The sequence below is a fragment of the Molossus molossus genome, unplaced genomic scaffold (assembly GCF_014108415.1).
Source record: "Molossus molossus isolate mMolMol1 unplaced genomic scaffold, mMolMol1.p scaffold_m16_p_3, whole genome shotgun sequence".
Lineage (NCBI taxonomy): Eukaryota > Metazoa > Chordata > Mammalia > Chiroptera > Molossidae > Molossus > Molossus molossus.
In genome coordinates this window covers 55723408-55738151 of record NW_023425366.1, presented here as the reverse complement: position 1 = coordinate 55738151, position 14744 = coordinate 55723408, and the positions used below count along the sequence as shown (strand labels likewise).

The window sequence follows — 14744 nt, the reverse complement described above, 5'->3', positions numbered from 1 at the left end:
CAGGAAATTATTTAGGTTTATTTACCATGCTGCATATATATAATTTCTATTTCTAACTACTGCATTGGTGACTTACTATTTTATATTGTCTAACTACTTCGGTCCCCTCCCTCCCTCCCTCCCTCCCTTCCTTCTAAAGAAAGACACTAACTTATTTGAAGATAGACTAGTGTAGGTGAACTATTTAAGGACAAAATAACCTAATTTAGTGATTTATAAAAAGTAAGTTTAACATGTTGAAAGCATTAAGAAATCTAAGGGAATATATTACTTACTCTTTTAAGTCATTGACTTTTTTTTAACTCAGTAATTAAAAGATAAACTTCATTTTCCATTAAGCATCAAATTTAGTTATTTTTTGCAGTTGGCTATTGCATTCCATGGGACCCCAGATGTAGTAGGGATTCAGTAAATATGTTGATTCCATTTGATGCTACACCTACCAATTTGTAAATTGGCTTGGCCATTTGTAAATGTAATTCATGCTTAGAGGTGTTAATATTTCAATATGATTTGGACATCAAATGAACAGAATTTATTTATTACAAAAGCAATAAAAGATGTAGTTTCTAGGTTACAATCTAGTTGGTAAATAGCCTCCCCCATGAATATTATCACTTTTGATCCACACTCCTATTGTGTGTGGTAAACATGTCTGGTAATTTCTCCATTTAAATTTGGTTCTTGCCTAATTCTCTATTCTAAAACACAAAGTAAAATAATTTAATGACTAACAGACTCTAAACTTCATGACTGCAGAGACCATATTTGTCTCATTTACCATTGGATCCTTAGTCACTTTGCACACATTTGGCCCTTGATAAATATTTATATTTATTTTTACATGTATTGCTATACCAGTATTAGTGATCTATCTTTCCTCCAGCTTTATTGAGATAAAATTGACACATAATGTGTAAGATTAAGGTGTACAATGTGTTGATTTTAAATGCTTACACATTGCAAAAAGATTAGCACCACAGTATTAGCCAATACCTGTATCATTTCACATAATTACCATTTTTTGTGGTGAGAACACCTAAGAGATCTACTCTCTTAGTAACTTTAAAGTATATGGTACGGTATTATTAACTGTACTCACTATGCTGTACATTAGATTCCCCATAACTTATTCATCTAATAACTGGAATTTGTATCTTTTAATTTTTTTTTTTATTCCTCACCCAAGGCTACTTTTCTATTTATCATCAGATAGAGTGGTTGGGAGGGAGAGAGAGAGACAGAAAGAAACATCGATGTGATAGAGCCCTATCGACTGGTTGGCTCCTGCATGACTTGGCCAGGGCCAGGGATGAACTGCACCCCAGGTACGTATGTGCCCTTGACCGAAATCGAACCCATGACTCATCGGTCTACAGGCTGATGCTCTAACCGCAGACTGGGCAGGGCTGGAACTTTGTATCTTTTGACCACCTTCACCCATTTAGCATGCACTCCACCCCCCTACCCCTTCCTCTGTCAACCACCAATCTGTTTTCTGTTTCTTTGCTTTTTAAAAATTTTTACATTACACATGTGAGATTTGTCTTTCTCTGATTTATTTCACGTAGCATTATGCCCTCAAGGTCCATCCATCTATGTTATCGCAAGCAGCAGAATGACCTTTCTCATGGTTGACTAATATTCCATTGTATAGATATCATATCTTCTTTATCCATTCATTCACTGATGGACACTTAGGTTATTTTCATATCTTGGCTATTGTAATAACACTATATTGAGTTTGGGATATCTTTTTGAGATCTTGTTTTCATTTTCTTTGGATACATACAGTACTCAGAAGTAAGATTTCTGGATCATATGATAGTTCTATTTTTAATTTCTTTTTTATAATTACACATTTAGTGTAAGTCTCAAAATTTAATCTATTTTTAACTTTTTGAGTACCTTCCATACTATTTTTCATAGTGGCTGCACCAGTTTACATTTCCATCAACAATTCACAAGTGTTCCCTTTTCTACACATCCTCACCAACATTTTTTATTTTGTCTTTTTTTGAGAACTTTTATGAGAGTTTATTTGAGCCAAACTGATGACAGTGGTCATGAAAGATCTTAAATGCTTTCTATCTCTTGTCCTTTTGATGATAGCCCTTGTAACATGTGTGAAGTGATATTTCATTGTGGTTTTGATTTGCAGTTCCCTAAGAATTGGTGATGTTGAGCATCTTTTCATAAACCCCTTAACCATTTGGATGTCTTCTTTGGAGAAATGTCTATTCAAGTCCTTTGCCGTTTTTTAATCTGTTTAGTATTATTTTCATTTGCTATTGAGTTGTAGATGTTTCTTATATAGTATTTTGGAAGTTAATGCCTAATTTGATACATGGCTTGCAAATATTTTCTCCTGTTCTGCGGGGTGCCTTTTTCACCTTGTTGATTGTTTTCTTTGCTGGGCAAAAGCTTTTTTGTTTGATGTAGATCTACTTGTTTATTTTTGCTTTTTTGCCTTTGCTTTTGATGTCAAATCCGAAAAATTATTGTCAAGACTGATATCAAGCCTTGGCCGGTTTGCCTCAGTGGTTAGAGTGTTGGCCCGCGGACTAGAGAGGCCCAGGTTCAGTTCCCACGAAGGGCATGTACCTTGGTTGCAGTTTGTCCCCAGCCCCAGTTGAGGCCGTGTGGGTGGCAGCCAGTGGGTGGCAGCCAGTGGGTGTGTCTCTCTCACATTGATGTTTCTCTCCTCCTCCCCGCCCCCCCCCCCGCCTCCTGCTTATCTGAGGATAAATGGAAAAAAAAAAAGCCCTTGAGTGAGAATTAAAAAAAAAAAAAAAAAGACTGATGTCAGGGAACTTGCCACCTATGTTTTCTCTTAGGAGTTTTATGGTTTCAGGACTTACATTCAAGTTTTTCATTCATTTCGAGTTGAATTTTGTGTGTGGTTTAAGATAGAGGTCTAGTTTTCCCAGCATCGTTTATTGAAGAGACTGTCTTTTCCCCATTGTATATTCTTGGCTTCTTTGTATGTGCATGGGCTTATTTCTGGAGTGTCTATTCTCTTCCACTGATCTGTTTCCATGTCAATACCATAATGTTTTGATTACTGTCACTTAGTAATATAGTTTGAAATCAGAAAGTGAGATGCCATCTGTTTAGTTCTTTCTTAAGATTGCTTTGGCTCTTTGGGGTCTTTTGTGGTTCTCTATATATGTTTTAGGATTTTTTTTTTTCTATTTCTGTGAAAAATACCATTGGAGTTTTGGTAGAAATTACATAGAATCTGTAGATTACTTTGGGCAGTATGTACATTTTAACAATATTAATCCATCCAATCAATGAGCATGAGATATCTTTCCATTTATTTGTTTCTCTTAATTTTTTTTTTTTTTGGTAGTATGTGCCCCTAGTGGGAACTGAACCCGGGACTCTCTGGTCTGCAGACCGATGCTGAACTGCTAAGCCAGACTGGCCAGGGCTTTCTTCAATTTTTAAAAAAAATTTTTTTTCATGAATGTCTTGTAGTTTTCAGCAAACAGATCTTTCACTTCTTTGGTAAAATTTACTCCTAAGCATTTTTTTTTATGCTATTATAAATAGGATTGTTATTTCAATTTCTCTTTCTGATAGATCATTTTAATGTATAGAAATGAATTTTGTGTCTTGATATTATGTCTTGTAGCTTTACTGAATTGAGGAGTATTTATTGAATGAGTGAATGTTCAGTGAATTGTCAGGAGATGATTAATTTACATCCACAGCCCTCTGAGAAAAATATCAATATAGTATAGCTCGGCCAGTGTGGCTCAGTGGTTGAGCATTGATCCATGCACCAAGAGTCCACTGGTTCGGTTCCTGGTCAGGGCACATGCCCAGGTTGTGGGCCCAATCGCATGGGGGGGGGGGCATGCAGGAGGTGGCCAATTGATATTCTCTCTCATTGATGTTTCTGTCTCTCCCTCTCCCTTCCTCTCTCTCTAAAAGCAAGAAAGAAAAAAATGTTTTTAAAAATATATAGTACAGCCCTGGCCAGTTTGGCTCAGCAGTTAGAGGGTTGGCCTGCGGTCTACAGAGACCCGGGCTAGGTTCCCGCTAAGGGCATGTACCTCGGTTGCAGTTTGTCCCCGGCCCTGGTCAGGTCGTGCGGGTGGCGACCACTCGATGTGTCCCTTTCACGTCGATGTTTCTCTCTCTCTCTTCCTCTCTCTCCTTCCCACTCTATCTGAACAAAATATTGAAAAATGTCCTCGGGTGAGGATAAAAAACAAAAACAAAAACAAACAAACAAACAAAATATATAGTACATTTGATGAATATTTCCATTAAAATGCTTTTGTTTTAGTGTATAATAGTAGTTGGAATACCATTGTAGCTATGATTTAAAAATGTTGTACCACATTCTTTGCATATGATTTCTTTAGTACTCACAACTTTGTAAAGTTAGTAGTCTATCCTCGCTTTATAGATGATGACACACAGAGTTAACTTATTGAAGCCATTTAGCTAGTAAATAGAGGAACTGAGATTTGAGCTTATGTCTAGCCTAACTAAAGTCAGCACTACTCTGCTGCTTCCTAAATTGATTTCACTCTCCTTTGTTGCTTCCTAAATTCATGTTTAAGTTGTCTGGAAAATTTGTTCTGATGAATACTTTCCTTTCCCAATGATACTGGATAAATGAGGTGTTACTATAATAGGTGCTAATTGAATGGCACAGTAAGTAAGTGCAAAAGAAATTAAAGAAGGAAAAGGTGTGTGCTGAAGTCATTAGGGAGGCTTCTTAGAGTAGCTGTGGGACTTGAGTACTGCTGTGAAAGTGTGGAAAACTGGACCTTGCAGCATATATGGGATATAAACAAGTGTAGTGGGACGTGGAAGTATTTCAGTTTGGAGAAAGTGCTTCGAGGCTTGGAGGTGTGGGTGTCCTGAGCGGAGGACTAGTGTGACTGTAAGAGAGGAGTATATTGCAGAAAAGTAGGATATTTGTTGAAAAAGTAGATGAGGATGATTGGGGTGGTATGTAATCTATACAGAATTTAATTTTTTCTGTGGTTGCCCAGAATAGTGGCATTGTGGGATAAAGTTATATTTTAGGAAGTTCAATTTGGTAGCAGTGTGCAGAGTTTAAATTAGAATAATGCAGCATTGGTAGCACATTGGTAGTGAGTAAGAGTGGCAGTTCTGGCCCTGGGCTTGAATTCCGCCTTCTCTACCTGTGGGTTTATAAGCTTGTAATGTTATTTCACTTACTGTCCTTTAGTTTCTCCTCTGTGAAATGGGAATTGGACAGTAGTACCTTTTCCCCAATCTCAGAGTTTTCGATTCAGTGTGTCTATGGTGTGGGGCAGGCATACTTCCTCCTCTGAAGTCAGATTTAGTAACTCTGCCTCTGTGACTCCAGAGTACTTTGTATTTGCTTAATGTTTTCTTTCTTATCCTCAGGTGAAAGAAATTGAATTAAACTCCTCAGATAACGGTACACTATCAGCTTTGCAAGTCCAAGGCTCCTCCCTTGTTTTATTTAAAATCATTCTAATTTATCCACATTTTCATTTTCCTCCCTTCACAGACATCCATATGTCTGTCAGAAAAAAATATGATGGTGTTTTAATTTCATTTATATAAATGGTATTCTACTTTGGATCGGTTTCTTTTTTCACTCAACACTCTAAGAATGCCTTTTACGATGGAAAACTTGAAATATGCATAAATGTGGAGAGAATAATATAACCAAACCCCAAGATATCCACTGTCCAGCATCAACAGTCTTCAACTCATACGTAATCTTGCCTAAATATTTCTAACCACTCCTCTCCCTGGGGACCCTCCCCCCACAACTCCACTTCTACAAACTATTTTTCTAAAGCAAAGCTGAGATTTTTTTTTTCTGAAAGTATTTCAGTGCTCAATACTATTATCTATTTGATTCTCTGTATATATATTCCATAACTTATAACTGCTGCAGGTATTTCAGTGCATGACTTACCACACCTGGTTTACCTGGTCCTCTGGTGCTGATCACCTAGATTGCCTGTAACTCCCTACTTCCACAAACAACTCTGTGATTTCCATTTTTAAAATTGATTTTAGAGAGAGAGGAAGGGAAAGAGAGAGAGAGACAGAGACAGAGACAGAGAGAAAGAGAAAGAAATACTGATGAGAGAGAACATCCATTGGTCACCTCCTGCATGCCCCCTACTGGGGATCAGGCCCACAACCTTGGCATGTGCCCTGCCCAGGAATTGGACTGGTGACCTCTTAGTGCATGGGTCCACATTTAACTAGTGAGCCACACCAGCTAGGCTGATTTCCATTTTCAAACATGTCGTCCTCTTTCAGGGAACTGATTTTCCAAAGGAAGCTCTCTGCATCATAGGGTGTGCACATACTTTATTTGACCAAGCGCCACTAGCTTGCTTTCCAGAATGGCGGTGCCATTTGATACTCAGACAGCACATGGAAGTTCCCTTTCCCTCCATTTCCACTGATACTTGGTATTATCTCACATCATATTTTTGCTGGTCTGAAATATGTAAAGTTGTGTATCGTTACTTAAATTTTTATTTTTCTGATTATTGGTAAAATTAGTTATCTCTTCATATTGTTATCTTTTATCCTTAGTCTCCTGTTCTTGCTATTTCTTCTGCCTAGAAAACTCTTTCCCTTTATTTACTTGGCTCACTCACTTTATTCAGATGTCTGTTTATCATGTCATTGACCATCTTCTCTAAAAGAGTACATTTTGTTACCTTCTGTCTTTGTTCTGCTTTATCTTTCTGCATAGTATTTATCACAACAAAACACAGTATATTAATTTTATAGTGTATTTGCTTGTTTCCTTGATCAAGTTTCTTGAATACAAGCAAATACACTATAAAATTAATATACTGTCTTTTGTTTAATTTGCTTGTTTCCTTGATCAAGTTTCTTATCTGTGTTGTACATACCTGTAACCCTTGCACGTAAGAAAAGTAGGTACTTTAAATATTTTGAGTGAATATTTGTGTTTGCTATATTTATATCTTTTGCCCATTTTCCCTACTAGCAAGAGTTGCTTAAATATCCTAGACATTTAACCCATGTTGATTTTAGATGTTATAATCTGTTAAGTTTGTCTGTTATCCTCCTTTGATAAGGAATCCTTAATTTTCAAGTGGTTAAATCATCATATCCCGACACATAAATCAACACATTGTAGTTTGTGTTGTTGTGGTCTGAAGAAATCCCTTTCTATCGTGATATTGCAAATCCCCCTACATCTTCTATCTGCTTTACAGTTTTGTATTTTATATTTGGTTCTCTAACCTCTCAGGAGTTTACCTTTGCATAGGGTGTGAAATGTAGTATTTGGTTTTCTTTTTCTTCCTGTAGAATACAAGCAATTTGTGCCTTCCCTGCTGGCTTGTAGTACACCCTTACCATATATGAGTTCTTTCTCATATTTCATTGATCAGTTTTCTATTTCTGTCTAGTATCATGGTGTTTTTATGAAAGTGGCTCTTGGCATTATATCCTAAATTCTGGTAGGGCAAGGCCTTCCTCTTTTCAAAAACTACTTAGCAACATCCACAATAGCAACAAATACAATCAAGGAACCAATCTAAAAAAGAATGCACATGACCTATCATGTTGGAATTTTAAACTCTATTAAAGGACATAAAAAAATACATAATTAATAGGAAAGAAATAACGTGGGATGACTTAACATTATAAAGATGTTAGTTCTCCCCAAAGTAATCTATAAATTTAATGCAACTACATATCAAAATTTTAGTAAGTCCTGGCTGGTGTGACTTGGTTGGGCATCATCCTGTGTACCAAAATGTTGCTGGTTCAATTCCTTATCAGGGCACATGCCCAGGTTTCAGGCTTGATTTCCTGGTGGGGGGGCTTGTGGGAGGCAGCCCATCAATATTTTACTCTCACATTGTTTATCTCTCCCTCTCCCTTCTTCTTTCTCTAAATATCAAATTTTAAAAAATATTTAAAAATTTTAGTAAGATTTTTGCAGATTCAACACATTTATTCTAAATTTTATGTGGGAATTTTTTGCATATATATGTCAATTGCATTGTTTTTTAGTGACTAGATTGCATCTCATCGATGCGCAGTTGATTTGAGACATCAGAGAAGAGGGAAGAGAGCAGCAGAGATGAGTGTTTTGATTGGCAGTGCTAGAAATTGTGGTGGAGGCAGCAAGTAGCACTCTCCACAGAGAAACATGGGAAAGATAGAAGATAGAATAGTGAGGGATTGTTGGGTAGATATACACTCTTTCCTCAACTCTGGGAAAATGAATTTAGTAAGAACAGAGGACAAACCGCCACCTACAATATTCCTCAATATAGTGTCTTTTCTGTGCCATGCTAATGACATATACCATGTTTAGTTCGACAGTCTGTACAGAATACTTACCCATTTGAGGTATAGTATCTATATAGCAGGCATCTCTGAGATGTAGCTCAATAATTAAAACTCATAACTAATGGTGATCCTGAATAATCGAGAAGAGCTTTAAATACATTCTTGATGTTATGTTTAAAGTGACAGAGAAATGAGTCTCAGAGAATTTCAATAAAAACTAGTTAAAGTAAAAATAATACCTCTCACTTGGATTAATGCTCTTCCATTGGGAAAACAAGGCATCCAGAGCTACTCATTCCCTCAATTTTCATACAGCCGAACTTTTATTTTGCATCTGTGCACATATAATTGTAAATACTCACCGTCTGAACGTAAAACCACTCCATATTTTAATGGAGACTGCAGGTTGAAGAAAAATGGAGTTGAGGGAAATGAACCTCCACACTCTACCACCAACAGTAATCAACTACATTGGCATCATTATATTAACTGGTTATTATGAATCTTTCCTCTTCGAGAAAACCAAGAATCTTCCCAAGAGACAAATTTTGTATCTATCTATCTATCTATCTATCTATCTATCTATCTATCTATCTATCTACATATATATAGTATATATATAAATATATATAAATATATATATACATATATACTATATATGTATATATAAATATATACACACACATACACACATGTGTGTGTATATATATTTAATTGTGAATATATACATATGTGTGTGTGTACATATATATATATCTTACAATGTATAACAGTTTGGGAAAGAGTTATGTAGTCTCAAGGTGCTAACTACTCATTTGTAACTCATTTAGAATCTTCTTTCTATTATTTGGGGTAGCCCCCTTTTTTTTCCCTAAATGAATGAGCATTAAAACATATTTAATTTATTTAAACAGTATAGAGGTAGAGTACAGGGACTATATAAAAATACTAAAAAGAAAGTATTATCCGTGGCCATAGAGTCAGATTTTGTTGGATTAATTGTCCATTTTCATCAGTGAACTTTGGCAATATTTTATTTCATTTTTACTAAGGTATTTGATTCCTTACAATGACATTGTTGAAATGACTCAGGAAACCAAAACATCATATCTGTATCACAGTCTATTAGAAAACTCCATTGTTGGCTTAAGAAAGACATTTGGGGATATTTTTAGGTCCTGTGAGTCTCAAGCCCAATCTGAAAGGATTAAATAACATAGGGACTGGATCTCTGTGTTCTGTTACTGTGACTAGCCATCAAGTGGTAGTCCTAATTTTTTTTTCTTTAATCCTCACCTGAGGATATGTTTCTATTGATTTTGAGAGAGAGAAACATCAGCGTGAGAGAGAAACATGCATGTGCCCAAAGCCAGGATCAAACCCACAACCTGGGCATGTGCCCGATGGGGAATCAAATCCGTCACCTTTTGGTGTGTGGGAACGATGCTCCAGTCAACAGAACCCACACCAGCCAGGGCTCTCACTGATTTTAAACTTCCAGAAAATGGGGGCTTTTACTTCTGCTGCTTTGCAACTCCCAGATCCTAATAGTGTCAACTCAATTATCTTTTGAGAGATTATCTGCTTCATGTTTTAGCCTTTGCAAATATAGCTTCCAAGTTTTTATAGACGTAAGTAAACAAGGAGGGCGATAAAAGGCTCTTTAAGTCATTTCACTGTTTCATGCTTACTTTTAACTCCTGTGGAGCTTGGCTCTTAGATCAAGCTGTCCATCGTCAACTTTAACTTACCTTTCAGATGGATCCATTATCCCACATGTTATTTTATCGTAAGGAAAAAATAACAGCAATTTTCAATAAAAGTGTTTTGCTTGTGGATATAATTGTCTTTAAATTGGCTTTTAGCCCCTGCCTCTCCCAGCTATCCTCCACCTACGGGTAAAGATTAACACTGTATATTGTTCCTTCAGTATTTAAAAGACCATGCCTGGATCACTAATATTCAACTGACTCCTCAGGACTTGGAAAGTCCTTAGCCTTCAAAGACACCTTTAACTGGGATACAATGCCCATGCATGCAAACTAGAGAAGAATGGGTATATTTCAGAAGGCTTTTCAGTAAGGGTTGAAACATGAAGTTTTTGATGTTGTCTTATGAAAATAAACATCCAGTTAGTGTTAACTATAATTCTCTTCTTCAGCCCAAGAAAATGATAATACAAATGTCACAGATGTAAAGAAAAAGAAACCAGTTTTTGTTTAAGCCTGCTTTTAAAAAATCTGAAAGATGACGTTCTCTATTTGTAATATGAAGCAGTGGTCAGAATGAAGAAGAAAAATTGAACAACATTCCAATTAATTCATTGAGATACAGTACTGCTACATATGTTGTCTAAAGCATTGCCAATTCCAGAAAAAGTAAACATCATTCTATGAAAACGTAGGCACAAACATAAGCATCTGCTCTACTGTACTTGGTGCAACTCTGCCACAGCTGTGTGAATCTGTTGAATCACTTCTGTCTCCTTTGCTGTAGGGGGAGCTCCTTGAAGTCAGGGCCCATGTCTTTGAGCCCTGCATCCGTAAGTTTTAACACAGTTTCTGGAATGTAGTGGATACTGAACAAGTGTTAGATGAATTAATCATTATATGAGCCAGGAATGTTTCTGAATGTTTTTCTTTCTGTGGTTCTTTGTATTTTAGAGGGAACTGCAGTTTTAAAACTTAACAGATAAGGGATTCAGTTTTTTTGACTTATACATCTTAACTTATTAGTCTCTCATTTCTGAGGAAAAAATGTGGGGATCACCTATACCTTTTTTTGGACTTTTGCTGTTTTTCTTACCCCAAAAACCAAATGTATTAAGGAAAGTTAAAATGTTGGATCTTCTGTTACTTTGTGTTTTTCCAAGAACTTTCCCACACATTATTAAATCCTATCCTCACAACAGCCTGAAAGAGGCACAGGCAGAGATTTATGCCAAAAGTTACGAATTTAAAACCTAGGATCTAGGACTTTCGAATTTCTAGTTTAGTGCTATTTTGTATTTTACCTTATAAACACCTTTAAAATTATTTCTTGTTCATTGTATTATTTTGCTAGGGAAGCTATAACAGAGTATCACAAAATGGGTGGTTTAAATAACAGAAATGTATCATCTCATAGTTCTGGAGGCCAGAAGTCTGAACTCATAGGTTTGGCAGGATTGGTTCCTTCTGAGGGCTGTGAGGGAAGGCTGTGTCCAAGCCTCTCTTTGTCCGCTCCCTGCGTCTCTTCTCATCACCTTCCCTCCACGCGTGCCTTTCTGTCCAAATTTCTTGTAACGACACCCGTCATATTAGATTAGGGGCCCACTGTACTCCAGTAAGACCTCCTTTTAACGATGTACATCTGCAATAACCTTGTTTCCAAATAGGGTCACATTCTGAGATATTAGAGACTAGGATACAAACATATTTTTTGGGGGGGACTATTTAACTCATAACACTTACCTTTTAGTGAGAGAAATCTGACGAACCTTGGCCAGGTAGCTTGGTTAGAGCATTGTCCTGGTACACCAGGGTTACAGGTTTGATGCCCGGTCAGGGCACATACAAGAATCAACCAGTGAATGCATAAATAAGTGCAACAATAAATTGATGTCTTCCTCTCTCCACCTTCCTCTCTCTCTCTCAAAATAATTTTAAAAGATTAAAAAGAAAAAGTCTGACTGGAAATGTAGAAAGGATGACTTTTCTTTCCATTAGCTTAGTGGGAACTCCTCATTGGATGCTCACTGCTCTGTTACCTCTCAGATGAAATTAATTTAGTAACAGTGAAAGGCTTTTTTGACAGAACCATTCCTGTGCTAGTTTTTAGAACTATAGAGTTGTCTAATGATTAGTTTGTGGAAATACCCATATTTTTATTTCCCTGGAGTTTTCTTATGTTAGAATACACAAAGTTAACTGAGAACTACGCGCGTCTCCTGGGACTAGTCTCTGGAAGCGCATGTCTGTCACCTCCTGCCCCAGCTGTTCTCCTGTGCCTCCAATGGCCCCACGCCCCTCGAGGGTGTGGGCAGCTGACAGCGGAGTCTGAAGGAAGGTCGAGGTTGGTCAGACTATCAAGTAGCTAGTTTTAAAAAATATTATTCCATTAAAAAATGGAGAGAAGACTTCTTAACAGTAAGATTCAGAGGGAGACAAGGAACTCTTTACTGTTATTTGGATAAAAATCTGATTAACTAGAACTTGGATAATAGGCCTGTTTAGTTTAACTGAACCCCCCCCCCATCTGCACCTCTAACCCCCATCTGCACCTCTAACTCTTGTATCATAGTTTAAAAGGAAGAAGTTACACAAAATAAAGGCTTTTTTGGGTCAGCAGACATTTGACCAGATCACCTGCATATATGTATAATCATCATCATCATCATTCTCAGGATGGGCCAGTGGATATTGAACAAAATGGTAATTTTGAGGAAATGCAAAGCTCTGGGTTGTGCACACAGGTTAGCTTTTCTTTCTTATTTATTTATCTATATATTTTTATCCTCACTCGATATTTTTCCATTTTTGGTTCAGATAGAGTGGGAGGGAGAGAGAGGAAGAGAGAGGAAAAGAGAGAGAGAGAAAGAGAGAGAGAGAGAGAGAGACAGACAGACATCAATGTGAAAGGGACACATCGAGTGGCTCCTCCCATATGACAAACCAGGGCCGGGGACAAACTGCAACCGAGGTACATGCCCTTAGCGGGAACCAAACCCCGGGTGTCTCTGGACCACAGGCCAATGCTCTAACCGCTGAGCCAAACCGGCCAGGACTGCTTTTCATATTTATTAAAATGAGAAAGTGAGCCCAGCTGATGTGGCTCACTGGTTGAGTGTTGACCCATGCACCAAGAGGTCGTCAGTTCGATTCCTGGTCAGGGCACATGCCCAGGTTGTGGGCCCGATCCCCAGTGGGGGCCATGCAAGAGGTGGCCAATCGATGTTCTCTCTCATCATTGTTTCTATCTCTCTCCCTTCCTTCCTCTCTCTCTCAAATCAATAAAGAAAAATATTTAAAGAAAAAAATAAAATGGGAAGGTGAACAAATATATTTCAGCATTATATGTTTCTTTTAAAATGGGCTAAAGCAAAAACTCTAGATTAGACTTACACTCTTGGGTTCTTGCTGTGATTCAGTCCCCAACTAGTTGAATAACCTTGGGCAAGTTATTTCACCTTTCCAGGCTTCCTTTTTATCTGCAAAATGAGAGAGGTGCAGATTCAGCTGTAAAACTATTATTCTGTGAAATAATTTGCTTCCTCTGTTGAAGGTATAGTGCAGGATTCAAAGAAGGAAAAGAAATGCTTCTTGCCTTCAAAAAGGTTACAGTATATAGATAGATGGAAAGCTGTAACGTGAAAAGTTAAGTAGAAGTGTAAAGTACTAATCAAGACGTAACATGCTACATGCTATAAGTGCTAAGGGCTGTAGTATAAGTACTGTGCATTCTGAGGTGGGTGGCAGATATCTGCTGGGTAGAATCATCTGAAAATAACTGCACAGAATTGGGGATTGAACTAATTGTGTTGACCAGGCATAGTTGAAGGGAAAAGAACAGGGGAGTATCTCAAGCAAAGGTGTAGGAGGGTGGAGCTGTAATATTTGTTCAAAACAAGTAAGTTTGTTTCTAAATTGCAGCACAGGCTCATCATAGGTGTCTTTGGTTCCCAAAATGTCCAGTTTGGATTGTTTGACTGCTTTAAGTCTTATGTGGTATAAGTATTTATGGTCAAATAATTTTGAGATTTTTCCTGGTTATACAGAAGAAAAGTCAGGAATGAGATGAGGGAGCTGAGAAAGAAGGACTTTGACTTATAAAAATTCTGCCATAAAAAGCGAAGGTTTTATTTTTTTATTTATTATTATTTTTTTATCCTCACCCGAGGACATTTTTCCACTTTTTGTTCAGGTAGAGTGGGAGGGAGAGAGAGGAACGGAGAGAGAGAGAGAGAGAAACATCGATGTGAAAGGAACACATCGAGTGGCTGCCACCCGCACAACCGACCAGGGCCGGGGACAAACTGCAGCCGAGGTACGCGCCCTTAGCGGGAACCGAACCCGGGTCTCTCAGGACCGCAAGCCGACGCTCTAACCGCTGAGCCAAACCGGCCAGGGCAAAAGCAAAGGTTTTAAATAATTGGTTTTGCACAGTTGCTGATTAGTTAAATCTAATTAGGATAAACTTAACTGTCTTGATGTTTTTATGGTTTTTAAATCCTAAACTATATAATTATTTTAAGTACATTTACATTTTTTAGACTTACAGGATCCGTTGATTATTTTTTATTTCAGTTGCATCTGGAAATTTGTGTAGAATAAGTGTAATTTAAAATATCTGTAGCATTTTGTACTAAAGCACTTTTGTGAAGTAAATGTTTCATTGATTTACCACTTATAATTTCTTAAGGAGGATCAGTTCTATTATGTTTG

At 37.3% G+C, this 14744-nt stretch overlaps 1 protein-coding gene across 14 annotated transcripts in view; it reads left to right on the top strand.

The window, feature by feature from the left end:
• Positions 1-14744, top strand: part of SSBP2 (single stranded DNA binding protein 2) — a 257653-nt gene that overhangs the window by 22202 nt on the left and 220707 nt on the right. For 2 of the 14 annotated variants that reach the window (XM_036280739.1, XM_036280733.1), the window contains exon 1: positions 12617-12775. The exons of 8 other annotated variants lie outside the window; for them this stretch is intronic. In XM_036280739.1, the coding sequence (XP_036136632.1) occupies positions 12708-12775 (68 nt within the window). In that variant the 5' untranslated portion in view covers positions 12617-12707. Of the gene's footprint in view, positions 1-12614; positions 12776-14744 lie in introns of those variants that run through there. 4 more of the 14 variants (XM_036280728.1, XM_036280738.1, XM_036280730.1 and 1 more) reach the window with 4 other exon arrangements.